The following is a 16,155-nucleotide window of genomic DNA, read 5'->3' as shown; positions in this document are numbered from 1 at the left end:
GCTTAAAAAGGATCCTTAAAAGATATGCTTTCGCATCTGAATATTCCTATGTGGGCATCATTTTACAAGAATTATGCACGGCATTGTGTCATCAAATCGCAGTCTGAATTGACCAAATGAATATGCATTAATTGTTAAGCTTCCATGGTATTAGGATCCAAATGAAGGTGTTATGTAACAGAACACTTGTGACAAGTATGTCTAGTCAAATACAACATCTGGTTTCAATTCAAATATATGACCGCTCTATTTAGATTTGGACAATGATATGTTTGATCATTGATTTGAACTTAAGAACAACATAATATGTTAGACTAATATCAACATAATACAATATCAAACGAATAAAATAAACCAGAGAATCATTGGGAAAATACAAGAATAATATCAGCATATTAAACATAAAAACAAAGAATCCTTTGGGAAATGAAGGTTGCCTAGCTAGATTTTATGGTTATAAGATAAATCAAACTTGACACGTACCCTCTCACCCTATCCCATCCATTTCAGTTGAATTTTATGATATGTGGATTTGGGCCTGAGAATCTCCAAGGAAAGAGGCAAAAGAGCAGACAAACCTCATTTACCTTGCCACATCAGCATTTTCATGCTCCAATAGAAAAGACAAACGGATAGACAAAATATACATGCTCTCCCCAACAAGGCAATATTGCCCACTTCAAAGTGAAAAGGTATATTGGGCCCCATGTCTAGCAAAAGAAAAGTCTTGTGCAATCCAATTCTCCTCTGAGGCCCCGTTTGGTTCACGGAACGAATTTGAGGGGAAATCATTTCCCATGTCATTTCCCAATAGATGAGAAATGGAAGATTTATTTTCCCATGTTTATTTTAAGTAGGAATGGAAAACAAAGTTTGTATAAATTTTCAATTATACCCATATTAAATCAAATAAAAAAAGAATGCATTTAATGATATATTGTAATTCTAAATTGTAAATGGGGACAAAATGGTCATGAAAAATGTTTATTTAATATTGGCTCATTTTCTTAAACTTTCCCATGAGGAGGGAAAACAAAACCCATGTTGGGAGGATGGCTTCACTTTCCCATAGGCCAAACAACGATTTCCCATAAAGGGTGGATATGAATAATATAAAGGGTGGATTATCATAAATATATTTCATGTAGAAACACGTAGATGGGCGGGTCTTTGTATATACACATATAGTATAGCCGCGGTGGCTATACTATATTATTTTTAGAATTTTTTTAATTATTATTTTGATTGCTGTAATTAGTAATTATATTTTAATTATTATTTCATATTTAAAAAAAATAAAGAAAAAGTACACAAAATAATTCATTTCTATTTATTAAGTCTTTTGTGAAATCGTTTGGGTGTTTTAATTAAATTTCTCCATAGCCCAAGAGCCTTATCCATTACTATTAAGTCACTACTCGAGTATCTATTGTTCCTTTTTTATTTTTTATTTTTCTAGAGTTATTACTCGTATAAAGATTTTAGCACTTTCACGTTTAATAATGTATTATATACGTATGCAAGTATTTCTCACGTTTTAACAAAAATTTCAATAAGACACAAAATTCACGTATTATACACATAATTCTCACATATTATTGAATAAAAATAGTATATATTAAAAATATGGTATAGCCGGGCGGCTATACTCAATTGTTTCCTAATTGTTTCTATAATTAATTAACTAATCGGGTTTAATTTAAATCACATACCCTAAGAGCGCCAAGGCCCAAGGATAACCTGTTGATTAATTAAATATATATTACTTAACCATTACACCCCTAATTCTCACATATTATTGAATCAAAATAATATATACTAAAAAGAAAATAGTATAGCCGCATGGCTATACTCGTTTCCTTCTAAAAATAGATTAGCAGCACGGCCGTACTCGTTCGAAGCGTGGCGCATAGGCGCTGGGCGGGTCTTTATATATTCATATATAGAATCACCGTCTGGCTATACTAGATTCTTTTTGAAATTTTTTAAGAAATAGTATAGCCGTTCGGCTATACGCTTTTTCCCAATAAAAAATAATATAGCCGGGCGGCTTTACGTCGGGACAGTCCATTTTTGTATATATAAATAGTATAGCCGTGCGGCCATATTGTTTAAAAATGAAAATTTAATATGGGAAATTTCGCCGGCATAGACTTGTGCGACAAATATTCGTCGGGACAGGTTTTTCTTTCTTTTTAAAAAATTAAAAAATTAAAAAATATAAAATTAGTTTCTTTACTTTTGTTTTTTAGCCTACTTCTTTAATTTAATATATGTTATTAAGTAATATGTTAGTCTTTTTTAATTACCTTAATTAGTAATTATATTTTAAACAAAAAATAGAATAATGAAATTAAATATAGCGTTTGCTCCATTAGGATACAAGTTTCTAAATCAAAGTCCTAGCACTAGGGCTTTGATTTCTAGCTAAATTTTTGTGTTTATCTATGTGGCTACACAAGAATGATGATGTGAATGTTCTCTGCAAATTTACAAGATAAACTCAATCAGAAAAAGAAAAAAAAAACATTATATGATGTTTGAATTTTAAAAATAATTCAAATAATTAATTAACTAATCGGGTTTAATTTAAATTATACAGCCCAAGAGCCCCAAGGCTAACATTTTGATTAATTAAATATAGATTACTTAACCATTACACGCATAATTCTCACATATTATTGAATCAAAACAATATATATTAGAAAGAAAAAATAGTATAGCCGGCCGGCTATACTCAGTTTTTCTTAATTGCTTTTAAAAAGGGTATAGCCCGGCAGCTATACTTGTTTTTCTATTTTTTTATAAAAATAGTATAGCCGCCCGGCCGTACGCGTTTGACGCCTAGCGCATAGGTGCTGCGCCGGTCTTTATATATTCATACGGCTATACTAGATTCTCTCTGAAATTTTTTCAAGAAATAGTATAGCCGTCCGGCTATATTCAATTTTTTTACAATAGTATAGCCGGACGGCTTTACTGTTGTAACATGTGACACCTAGAGTAATTAAAAAAGGCTTAACATATTACTTAATTACATATATTAAATTGAAGAAGTATGTCAAAAAACAAAAGTAAAGAAACTAATGTTATATTTATATATATTTTTTTAAACAAAACCTGTCCCGATGGATGTTCGTCTGCACAGGTATATGCCGTAAATTTCTGAGATTAAATTTTCATTTAAAAATATATAGCCGCACGGGGGGGTATAATATTTTTTTTAAAAGGAACAAGAGTGTAGCCGCACGGCTATACTATTTGTTAAAAAGTTTCAAACAAAATCTAGTATAGCCGAATGTATAAAGACCCGCCCAGTGCCTAAGAGCATCTCCAACCGATGTGTCAAAAGTGTCACATACACATTTAACGGCTAGAAATAACATCTCACATCACTCCAACCGATGTGTTAAAGCTGATGTGGAATGAAGGCTGGACGTTGAGATGCTATTTTTGACATCCCAAAAGCAAGATGTCAAATGAATATTTTATTATTTTTAAAAGATAGTTGGTTGTTACTTTCATTTATTATTTTCTTTTTTATATATTTTTTCTTCTTTATCTTAAATGATTTGATTGTTACAATAAGTATTTATTTGACATATCGGGTGGAGTGTAAAACTATGTAAATGTCAAATTTCCACATCAGCCATCAAATTTAAATTTGATGTTTGGTATTTGACATCTCTCTTGGAGATGCTCTAAGCTCCATGCGTCAGTGCGTCACACAAGTACAACCGTCTAGCTATACTATTTGTAGAAAAAAAATAGAAAAACTAGAATAGCCGACCGGCTATACTATTTTCAGAAGCAATTAAGGAAAAGCAATTGATTTCCTGGACTTACCCAAGTCTCCTTTCCAATGAACCAAACAGGGCCTTACAAAATTCCATGTGCCCCTTATTTCCACGTTATTTTTGCAACATGTGTCATTTTACTCAACAGAAAGTTAACTCTTGATTTTTACTAACAATAACAGGACTCAACTCAGGCTTGTGGGTAGGTTTGCATATACTCAATTTAAAATGGTTCTCTACTTGATCCCAACGGTCGCATTTGATAAAACTTCCCTCTTTAGGCTTCTGTGCTGCGTGGTTTTCAAATTTCCCTTCTTTCAAATCCCTCTCACCCTAAAAATATCCCACATTTCCCATCTAAATAGAAGTATAAAGCAACCTTCTTGGTGTTTAAGCGATAAACCCAGATTGAAACCCATCAATGGCAACCTCTGAACAATCTAAATATCATCAATATGAAGAAAAAGATAGAGATTTCTTGGAAAACGGAGAGTCCGACCCGGAATATGATTCGGATGATTCGACGAAGGACCCGAGTTATAGCAGTACTCTTGAAGAAACCCATGCCAACTTCTCAAGGCTCTCAATCAAGCGTAATTCAAAGACTCGGTTAGTGTCTGGTTTATCAGAGGGAAATTTATGCTAATGGGTTATTTTCTTTTGCCTTTAAATTTTGATTTAATGCTAATAATCTATGATTAAGTTTTGGAATTGAAATGAGTTTTGTTGCATTTGCAGTATTGCTAAAGATATCGATCTTGGTAGTGAAGCGGACCTTGATGGGCAGGAGGTGGTTTTACCTGGGCTGGACCAGAAAGATGAGAAAAGCTTTGAAATGGTCCAAAAGATTATTGAAGGTTAGCCCAGAAATTTTAACTTTTTGGTTTTTCAGAATGAAAAAATTGAAGAAAATACATGGCATTGGCAAAAGTTCAGGAAATTTTGCCCTTTTAATCAATTTCAGTTTTGTATTATCTTCCCTAAACTAAGAAGCTGCTTTATCCTTTTTCATTAGGTTTATAGGCCATAAGTAATATCAAAGTGATTCTGTGAATTGTGACCCAATTGAGGTCAAGAAGATGTCGATTTGGACCAACCAATCTCAAAAAATGTACACTAAACTGGTCATGTTCATCTTTTGTGTACTAATATAAGTTTGCTTTTTTTCTGTCATTGTTGGGTGGCAGCTAGACAAATTGAGAAATTGAAAGTGGAGCAATGTAAGCTGTACCTGAGGAAGAATGGGTTGAGATTGACTGGCAATAAAGACACACTCATTCAGCGGATTAAGGAGCATTTAGAGTAATTTCAGCCACTTTACTAGCTTTTTGGAGATATGATTAATCCTCCCATTTCTGAAGTTCGTTTATGTTCCTCAGGATTTTGAATGGTGAAGGTGAGAAGAAGTACCCAGCATCTAGCTTTGTTTTGAATTGTAAAGGTATGCTTGCTAAGTTAATTCATATTGTTATTATCGTCATTATTCTATTTGATCCTAGGCTATGTTACGAAAACACAGATTGTTCCCCCCTGCCTATAAACCCTTCCCTCATCACTCGTTATAGAATCATAAGATAATCTTTGCAATCATATCATTCCTTGTGTATGTCTCAATTTTCTTCCACTAAGATGGTGTACTTAACATTTTTCATTCCTCTAGTGTTTAAAACCCACTGATACGATGACCTTATGCAGGGGATGCATGCACTAGCGATGTTGTCATGTTTGAACAAAATGTTTATGAAATGTAAGCTTTTGGTTTTATTTGTGTTTTATTTTTACAGTTAGATGATTAAAGTAGTTATACCTCTAATTTTGATGTTTGCAGCCATGTACTACGTGTATTATTGCATATTACATTCAATGTCTTTGCTAGTTGATTAAAAAGCGCTTGGTTTATTTTCTTTATGATTCTCATGGAAACTGGAAATTAGGATCACAAGTACTGCTAAGCCCCTCCCCAAATTTGTACCCTGGACTTTGACGTTCTAGTGTTAATGTTCTTTTATCTTTGTAGATTTGACATAGCTTCTAGGAGTGGAAGAGGCCCTCCATGTGGCACAAGGATTGTTGCAGGCCGAATTGTTAAAGAAAGCTATGGCGCTGCTAAACAGCAGCACACATTTACAGTGAGTCCAAGAATCTTTTGATTTTTATCAAAGAATAGAAGTGTTAAAAACAATTGCGCTGCATTTTAAACTTCATTTAGATTGAAATAATAATTTCATAAAATTGAAGTGGCTGTAAATTACCAATCAGCAGATTATACTGATTTTAGATGGAAAGCTATAACTCAACGAGCAACTTAAGTCTTCATATTATTGCAGTTGATAAAATTGCTGCTCTTGGCTATTCTGACCAGATTGAGGTACTCTGGAGCAAGGGTGAAAAACCACTCCCTCCACTTCATCCCCTTCTAATTAAGGGTCGGAACCTTTACAGGTTGAAAACTTTGAGACAGGTCTGTGCTAAGTAACTTTTGTTCCTTTGCCATCATTTGAGAATCTTTTTTATGGTAATTAATTCTATTCGTCAACTTTAGAGATGGGAAGATGAAGGGGAGAGGCAGAAAGTTCTGATGGAAAAGCACACAAGAGGATCTCTTGCTAGGACTGCTAAAGAAGCACGGGTCCAAGAGAAGGACATGAGAAAAATGCTCAAGAGAAATAGGTATTGGATATGATTGCAATGGAAACTAGTTGTTTTATATCTAGCAGTCTGCTAATGAGGCTAGTTGTTTTTCATCCAGCTAGTCTGCTAATGCTCATAGTACAATTTCAGTTTTTTTATTTTTTCATAACAAGCTTAAGCTTTCTGTACTTCAGGGTTTCAAGAAAGGAGGAACCAAAAAAGAACCAGTCTCAGTTTAACTCAACCTCGGTGCATAAAACATCAGTTCAACCTCAGCAATCTGGTTCACTTGTTAACTCAGCAAACCTACATCAACTAGTTGGTATATCAGTTCATTCAGGAAATACGAAAGTGTGTGCTCAGCAATTGGGATTGTTTACTGATTTATCAAGAGACCCTTCATTAAAACCAGCAACTCAAATTCACCAATCAGGGTTTGTTGTCTATTCACAAAATCCAGCAACTCAACCTCCAGCTCCAAAGTCAGGTTTTTTTGTTGATTCCAGAAAGGTGACAATTCAACCTCAACTGACAAAGAATACTACAATGCAAGATAGGTATTTCAACCAAGCTTCTCAGAAATTGAATGAGAGTAGGAATTCAAACAACACAGAAAGAGTGTACAATAAAAGACAGCCATTGACAAGTGTGAACCACTTTCTTCCGACAAGTCCACAAGGGCAAAAGCAGATGTGCAAATATTATGCTCAGGGTAGATGTTATTATGGAAACAACTGCAAATTTCCTCATGCAATGAGAGGGAATTACAATGAAAGGAGGGAAGAGAGGTGGCCTCATGAGCAAAGGAACTTGTGTCAACAACAAATTTTCTTATGGAATGAGAGAGAACTACAGTCAAAGGAGTGAAGAGAGGTGGTCTCTTGAGCAAAGGAGGTCCTAGGTGGGAATGCTCAAGTTATATTAGTGGAGAAACATAGTGATTGAACATGTTTTTGATATTGTTTTGTTATTTGTGACAAGTGAACAACTTTTTAATGAAGCTCACATGTACCCCACTAATTTTTATATAATCTCTTGGCATGTTTACTAATCCGAAATGGGAATCAAAATAAGGAGTTGAATTTCGATTATAGATTACTCCCGAATTTACTTCACATATAAGAATGGAAAAGTAAGTGGGCCTCATACAAAATTAGGAGTAAATTGGACTCTTAGGTGGGAGGTTTTAGTAATCAAACTAGTTTCAATTCTGATGCATGAGAATTTAGTAAACAACTTATAAGGAATCGATAATATCCTACCCCTATTCCGCATAGTTTAGTAAACAACTTTAATAGGAATCCGGATTCCAACTCCTCCTCAATTCAATTCCTCTTAACCCGATTACGGATTAGTAAACATGCCAAATGAATCTCTCAATCAGTTTAGTCAGTCTCAGCCTTAAATTTGGGAAATGAAACTTCTAGAGAGGCTGAAATAAGCAAATCAACATATGCAGAAACAGAAAAAAAGTCTATTTGCACACACTCAAATAGCTCCTTAAATTACCCCAACTTAAGCAAAAATGCTGCTACAATCCAATTTAATAAAATAAGTATGAAGTAGTAGTAGTTGATTGAATACTTAACAAATTTGAAAATAAAAATTAAAAACACTCTTAACGATATTATCCCACTATTATAAATTATTATAAGTTTATGGTTGTTTGATAACCATTTCAATTTTAGATTTTAGATTTTATTCTTTGTGCTAGAGTATAGAGGAAAATGAGAGTGAGAATAAGAGTGATGATGAGATTAAGAGGGAGGATGAGAGCTGCCCATGATTATAGGGTAAAAATGCAAAGAACTCGTAGCTCAAGTGATAAGAACATTTACTCGTGCGCCTCAAGTCCTAATATTGATTCTCCCCACCGTTCGTATTAAAAAAAAATATAAAAAATAGAAACAACTTGCCAGAAAATGACTTGCTCACAAAACAGTCATGCAATGAGTAAATTAATGTCTAAATCAGTCAGCCTTGATAATTCTCTAATCTTTCTCGGGCCCCACATAAAGAAACAAAAGTGATCATTATTCCTAGAAACAGTCTAGTACGATTGTCTATTTCTCTGCAGTTCTCAGGACAGCAAAATTTTGGGTTCTCCAAGTCTCAAGTCATAGGTGTGTAGCTTACTATTTGGTTTAAGATCAGCTTATTTGATTACCATGTGAGCTTGAATTTACATATTTTTAGTGGATCAACATGCTTTCTTTCTGATGGTTTTGATTCAAAGCTTTTGAGGCATTTCTTAGTTGTTTTAGTGCTAATTGTGAAGTAAGTTTTTTGGATGGCAAAACACATAATTCAGTAGTTGGTGAATATTTGACAAACACAAATTGTTTGGGATTATAGAGGCCCCATAACTTTTCCCTTTATTTCCTTCTGAAATGTCCATTATAAAATTGCAGTGGATGTTCATCCAGTTCTGTAGATTCTAAGAAAAATCTATAGCCCTTTCCTTGTAGTTTCCGATGCTTATGTCGTATCATCTAGGATGGACTGTTCGAAACTCGAAAGCTATGATTGATCAATGTGTATGTTCCCAGGATAAATGGCCACCGAACCTGGCAATGTGAATGAGTTCCGAGAATTGGCTAGGCAAGTTCTTCCAAAAATGTACTATGATTTCTATACTGTGGGAGCTAAGGACTAGCACACGCTAAAGCAGAATGTTGATGCATTTCGCAGAATCATGTAATGTTTAAACCTGCTGAAGAATACCGTCAAATACAATATATTTGCTTGAGTGATTCCTATGTATTTCTTTCAGGTTGCGGCCTAGAGTTCTTGTAGATGTTAGCAAAATAGATATGTCAACTACTGTATTGGGTTACAAAATCTCAGCACCTATAATGATTGCTCCTACAGCTAGGCATCAGTTAGCCCACCCCAAAGGTCTAAATCATATTTGAAGAGTTCTCAGTTAAGATTTGCTTTCAGACACTGCTAGATTTAACCTGCTCTTTATATTTACCACAGGAGAGGTCGCCACTGCTAGAGCAGCAGCAGCATGCAACACAATAATGGTATAATTGTAACATGTATTGAGCTAATACATGTGTAGTTAGGTTTTTGAATTGATGTATTTTTCATTGTAGGTTTTATCCAACATGTTTACGTGCAATGTGGAGGACGTTGCTTCCAGCTGCAATGCTGTTTCGGTTCTTTCAATTATATGTACTTATTCTCTCTTGACCTCATTTTAATTTCACTAGACAAGTTTTTCTTTACAGGAATATTCTTCTTGTTTACAGTTTTTTCAGTTTCTGTCATGCCTACTGGGGCTCAAGATATCAAATGGTACCTTTCCTGAACAGGTTTACAAGAGACGAGATATATATCAGCTCAGATAGTTCAGAGAACTGAAAAAAGTGGATACAAGGCTATTGTCTTAACTGTTGATGCTCCCAGACTTGGTCGAAGAGAGGCAGACATAAAGAATAGGTTCATGTCTTCTCATTTTGCTTGTGTTCTGTTTCTCCATGCCATGGAAATTATTGGTTTTGAAGTGTGATATAAACTTGCTTTATGCCATGAAAGAAACTTTTATGTGTTACATATCAAATGTTGTTTTGTTAATTAACACTCTCATGCGGTGGATTGAACTATATCTTATGCATCTCATTTGAAACATCACTGTGACAACTTCTGCAGAATGGTTGCACCTCAGTTGAAGAACTTTGAAGGCATTTTATCAACTGACCTAAACTCTGTGAGTGTAATTGTTTAGTTATGAATAGGTATTATGTATTATTTTCTCATAATATCATGTTCTATTTGTACTTTAAAATGTTTTACTTGTTAAGCCTAGAAAGTGAGATGCTGCGCATCACTGCCTCTGAGTAAATTAATCAGGTTATTTAGGTTTTCCATAATCCATTCTACTTATTATTCACCAACTGTTAGTGGAAATATGACACTTGTTTCCAAATTATCCACAATCCTGTTACAGATTCTTGAGAACGTGGTCGAGACGTGTATTGTTTATTTACTAATTTTTCTTTTCACTATTTGATAACTTTTTAACAAACTAATCCAAAGAGTAAATCTTGTGCATTGTGATTATTCACAACATGAATGTCTTTGTGCTGATTGAAATAAGTTTTGCTTGTCAGTTGTATGATCCAAGTGAAAGTACATGTTTATCTATACGGATGACACTTACTCTGCAGGATGAAGGATCGAAAGTGGAAGCTTTTGTCAAAGAGACGTTTGATGCTTCTTTGTGCTGGGAGGTATGAATCAGTTGAGTCTTCTCATTACAGAGTCATATGATCGATGTTCTATGCTACAGATCTTTTCACTCTGAGGCTAATTTTTTTTTTTCTTGTTTTTGGGATTACACTGTGAAGATGCATGATTTATACAGATTTTACTCGGTTGCAAGTTTGTAACTTTCTGCAGAGATTGAGGCTATAAGACATCCATTAAAGTGCCTAAGTTTTATACTTATTTTTGTGCCTGTGTGCTACCTGGTTTCTTTTCTTCTTAAATTTTTAGTTATTGCATCGCATATGCAGGAAATAGAGTGGTTGAAATCTATTACAAACTTGCCAATTCTGATCAAAGGAGTACTCACTCATGAAGTTGGTAAGATGAACTGATCAAGGCTCCAAATAATCGTATCTTTATCTTTATGTCTTGTAAGTATTAACTCATAAAGGGAAACATCAATTTGCGTAAAAAGGAAAAAGGTCTCGTAAATGTTAACTTCTCCCGGTATTCAAAGCATGATGATCAGTCAAAATAATCGACTCAGTGAAATACAATGGATTGACACTTGAAGTCAAATTTGGCATTAGCCCTTCTGAATAGGTGTTCTTCTTTCTACCATTTCAGCAAGAAAGGCTGTGGAAGTAGGTGTTGCTGGGATTGTTGTCTCCAACCATGGAGGCCGCCAACTAGATTATACTCCTACCACCATTTCTGTCCTGGAAGAGGTAGAACTCTATTTCTAATTCATGGTTTTCTGGTGTAACCTGTAAGCACAAACATGGCTTAACTTACGCATGGCTAGGCTTGTATAATCCCGAAATAGGATCTCAAGAAAAAAGGAGTCTTTAAAAGAAACTCTCCCATTGGAAAAGTTGTAAGAATGTTCAATCATATATATCTATAATGTCTCAGGTAGTTGATGCTGTTGGAAGAAAAGTTCCTGTTCTGCTTGATGGAGGAGTAAGGCGAGGAACAGATGTGTTCAAGGCATTAGCCTTGGGTGCACAAGCTGTCCTTGTAAGATATCTATATCTATACAAGCTGCCCTTCTGACATGAACCCTTAAACTGCTTGTATTGTTTTGGATTTTCTTATTGAAATACAGGCTAATGTTGCTGCAGGTTGGAAGGCCTGTAATCTATGGCCTTGCAGCAAACGGGGAACGCGGTGTGAGACGGATTACCGAAATGCTGAAAGATAAGTTTGAGCTCACTATGGCCCTCTGTGGTTGCCCTGTTGTTATGGACATTACCAGGAGCCATGTGAGAACAGAATGTGATAAACTCCACTCCATGCTTTAATTTGTTTTAGAAGCATCAAAATGAAATTATGCTTGGGAAACAGCTTCAATTAACAGCTATCGGAAATCAACTTGTTTTTTCTTCTCTCTCATATTATAGTTCAACTTCATTAAACGGCAGGTTAAATTTATATTTACTATGGAAGTGATAGCATAACATGTGTTTACGGGTCACCGGAGAGAACCATCTTTCGGAAGTCAATTTCCTATGCAAGATGCGTAGCTTTGATCAGCCTTTCACACCGATACATTCAAGTTGCTAGGCGGTAGGACACCGCTGCCATTTCATCCTAATCGTGAGGAGTAGGAGCCAGGCAGTTGGGCGCTGCCGAGGACTCCTAGCCCCCGCCTAGGCGGCCTGGGCTGGTCTGGGTGGGCCTTTTGCCGTTGAGGCGTCGACGAGGAGCGGTTGAAGGGCACAGGAGGCGACGAAGCTTAGGTGGCTGCTTGTTATGAAGAAAGACCGAGAGAGAGATGGAGTCGAAACAGCGAGAGGAAGGAGTACCCGCCAGGGAGTTGGGCGCCGCCTAGGCCGCCTAGCCCCAGCCTAGGCCTCCTAGGCCGCCTGGGCTGGTCTGGGCGGGCGTTTTGCCGTTGAGGCTTCGACGAGGAGCGGTTGAAGCGCACAGGAGGCGGCGACGCTTAAGTTGGCTGCTTGTTATGAAGAAAGACAAACAGCCAGAGGAAGTAGTAGCCGCCGGGGAGTTGGGCGCCGCCTAGGCCGCCTAGTCCCCGCCTAGGCCGCCTAGCGCCAGCCTGGGCTGGTCTGGGCGGGCGTTTTGCAGTTGAGGCGTCGACGAGGAGCGGTTGAAGCGCACAGGAGGCGGCGACACTTAAGGTGGCTGCTTGTTATGAAGAAAGACCGAGAGAGAGATGGAGTCGAAACGGCTAGAGGAAGGAGTAGCCGACAGGGAGTTGCTCCGCCTAGGCCGCCTAGCCCCCGCCTAGCTCCCGCCTAGGCCGCCTGGGTTGGTCTGGGCTGGCGTTTTGCCGTTGAGGCGTCGACGCTTAAGGTAGCACTGAGGCGCTGCATGAAGAAAGACCGAGAGAAAGAGTTGAAGACGAAACAGCGAGAGGTAGGAGTGTAGGCTACGCTGGGAAGAAGACATCTAACCTAATTTTTAACAGGGAGTTTCACTAAAACACTTAAAATGGGGGTTGAAATTATAAAAAAACCCAAGCACTATTTAAACATATAAACACACCAAAAATTCATCATTACACACACTCAAAACTCATTTATAAACACACCCAAAAAGTTGACTTTGGGGTTGATTTTGGGTGTGTTTCTATGTTTAAATAGTGCTTGGATTTTTTTATAAATACATGTCTAGGATTGGGTTTATTTATAAATTTGTATTTTTAATATAACTAATGGGTTGGGTTTTGTAAAATGGGCTTGAACATTGTATTAAAATGGCCCTATATTAAAAAAAATTTAAGCAGTTTTTTTTAAAAAAAAATATTAAGGTTACATAAAATACAAAAGTAAAAGTTAGAAGTTTTGTTTTATATATTCTTTCATTTTGCATGATTTTGGTATAAATTTATAATACAAAATAATTATATTTATATATATATATATAAAATAAACATCTAAGTGACCCCATAGGCCCCAATTACTCCTCTAAGTGCTAGACTCTATGCCTACTGCTTAGCGATTTTTCGAACATTACGTAATATTCACTAGGCTTGGGCACATGTTGGTTCGGTACAATAGAGGCCTCAACCCATCAACCGTACTGAACTTTTAGTAGAGCAATGGAGTGTATAGTCTAAATTATTTTTATTTTTATGTCATGTAAAAATGTGATTTAAATACACTCAAATTTTTATATTTATTAAAATTTAAATTGAATACATTTAAACTTTTATACCTTATTAATTATAAGGGGACTGCTAGTAACCTTCTTCCCAACCTTCTCTTTTGGACCTTCTCCATTTTCCTCATGACATGTGTCACTTCCTATACACTTAAAAAAATGACATTAATACATCAAACAAACCACCTTTTGTTTTCCAAGTTTACCTTTATTAAATGTATTGTCCTTCAATTTATCCTCTCTTTTTTTTTTTTTATACAACTCTCTTACCATATGTAAAAAATTACAAAATTAAAAAATTCTGTTTTTTTTTATAAAGAAAATGTCTATTTTTTTTAGAGGAAAAAAGCTTTGTTTTGGTTAAAAAGACACAATAATGACCTTAAAAAAATCCACAAAAGATATATCCTTTTTTTATACAGACAAGAGATGTCCTTTTAAGAAAGTCTGTTTTAAAAGGAAGTTCATTGATTGCATTTTCAAACCACTAATTCGGTAAGTCTGATTATTGAATTTATTTTTCCTAAACCATTAATTAGGTAAGTCTTATTTATTGGAGTCTTTCAAAAAAGAAAAGAAAAACTAATATTTTTCCTTATTTAATTTTTTAACAAGGTGATAAGAAAGTTGTAACAAATTGGATAATAAGTTTAAGGAAACATTAAATTCAATACAAAAAATAAGGGTAATTTTGGAAACAAATGTTATCTTATTTGATGCATTAATTACATTGTTTTTAGTGTAAGAAAAGTGACACATGTCATGAGGAAAAATGAGAAGGTCCAAAAAAGAAGGTTTGAGAGAAGATTGCTAGCATTCCCCCTACTTTCTTCCCCTCCGTGAATGAGAGTCTTGTGGGATATACATGAGGTGGTAGGAATGGCTATATTTTAATCAATAACACTACGTCACATTGGCTGATCACATTGTTAGGAACCTTCATCATTGTTGAGCTGGATTAGTGATGAGCTGGCATAGTCAGTTTGTTAATTGATTAGTTAAGAAATTAGTTTCTAACCGAATTGGTGAATGAGAGCTTACAGCTATATTATGCAATTATTGTATCAAGAATGAGTTGTTGAGAATATTGTACTGTTTCGATAATTCAATAAATAATACTTGTTACTCTATGTAATTCTAGGGTTAAGGTTGAAAGGGGTTTCACACACATAATCATATGTGACAATTGTTAAAAGTGTTATATAGTTCTGCTAGTAACTTTCTCTCCGAGGAGGGGCCTTGTGTCTGATTAGGTAGTTGGTAAAGTAAAGCTAACTAAGGCAATTAGGAAGATCAACCACACTAACTAAGAGACAGCCCATACTCCTACCGAAGGTAGTAGTGGGGAATTCTCCGCAATAGGAGAAAGCCCGACAGAGCAATGTCGCGTGGAGGTAGAAGAGGCAATAAAAGCATCGGCTTTCTTTGTGCTAGCAATCGCAGTAAAACAAAGGATGCAAGCATTATCTGTACGATCAGGCTTAAAGTTGTAGGTGGCTAGTATAGTCCACTTGCTACTAAAGTTATTTGCAAATTGACACATTATCTACCACAAGATGTTGTATAGTCATCTAGTCTTTCTCCAATGAGTTTTAACACCCACACACACGTTCCCCCAACCAAAAAATGAGCCATTCATTGGTATTTAAGTCTTCCTCTAGTCTTGATTGATTGATTGATAAGCCTTCCTCAAAGTCTTATAAACACACACTTTTGTCCCACTCCTCAAAACAAAGGAGGAGGACATGTATTTTACTTTTTCATTTATGAGCACATATATATCCTTTTTCTGATAAGTCTACCTTTAGAATTTTCTTCATCATTTAATATGAACATTACATAAAGAAAGAGCAGAAACTCCATATATTATTTCATTGACTAATCTGTCTTCCTTTAGAATTTTCTGAGTCATTTAATATGAAAATTACAAAAATAAAGAGCAGAAATTCCATACATTATTTCATTGACTAATCTGTCTTCCTCTACAATTTTCTTCGTTGTTTAATATGAAAATTACATAAAGACAAAGCGAAAATTTCATACATTATTTCATTGACTAATCTATCTTCCTCTAGAATTTTCTTCGTCATTTAATATGAAAATTACATAAAGAAAGAATGGAAATTCCATACATTATTTCATTGACTAATCTATCTTCCTTTTTGTTTGTTCCCCCAACATACGATAGGAACTCATACACATCAATAAGTTTAGACATAATAGAAAATTGACAGACCAGTTAAGGAAAGGCAGTGTGCATGTGAAGAAGTGAGAAATGTAAAAATTTCAACATGAGAAAGAACTAACTGTTAGCGTTTGTTTCATTGAATGATGGGGAATGCTAGTAACCTTCTCTCCAACCTTCTCTTTTGGACCTTCTCCCTTT

The 16,155-nt window shown here is 35.4% G+C and overlaps 1 protein-coding gene and 1 pseudogene across 2 annotated transcripts; both read left to right on the top strand.

The window, feature by feature from the left end:
* The first annotated feature begins 4,054 nt into the window (after window positions 1-4,054).
* On the top strand, window positions 4,055-7,476 carry LOC103327761 (uncharacterized; annotated as a pseudogene). The gene is made up of 9 exons (XR_016126395.1): window positions 4,055-4,406; window positions 4,536-4,654; window positions 4,985-5,099; window positions 5,177-5,238; window positions 5,493-5,544; window positions 5,815-5,926; window positions 6,160-6,258; window positions 6,340-6,467; window positions 6,623-7,476. The product of XR_016126395.1 is annotated as an uncharacterized LOC103327761 (transcript).
* A 1,015-nt stretch (window positions 7,477-8,491) lies between these two features.
* LOC103327596 (peroxisomal (S)-2-hydroxyacid oxidase GLO4-like) lies at window positions 8,492-12,038 on the top strand. The gene is made up of 12 exons (XM_089051302.1): window positions 8,492-8,551; window positions 8,978-9,125; window positions 9,202-9,326; window positions 9,411-9,457; window positions 9,530-9,608; window positions 9,749-9,875; window positions 10,086-10,143; window positions 10,604-10,666; window positions 10,952-11,021; window positions 11,271-11,371; window positions 11,559-11,663; window positions 11,768-12,038. Coding segments are annotated over exons 2-12 (957 nt in total). The 5' UTR covers window positions 8,492-8,551; window positions 8,978-9,123; the 3' UTR covers window positions 11,948-12,038.
* Window positions 12,039-16,155: the final 4,117 nt, after the last annotated feature.

Source organism: Prunus mume, linkage group LG4 (genome assembly GCF_029339155.1).
Source record: "Prunus mume cultivar Tortuosa linkage group LG4, ASM2933915v1, whole genome shotgun sequence".
In the NCBI taxonomy this organism is placed as follows: domain Eukaryota; kingdom Viridiplantae; phylum Streptophyta; class Magnoliopsida; order Rosales; family Rosaceae; genus Prunus; species Prunus mume.
Note: the sequence above shows the minus strand (reverse complement) of the source record. Positions and strands in the feature narration are given on the sequence as shown.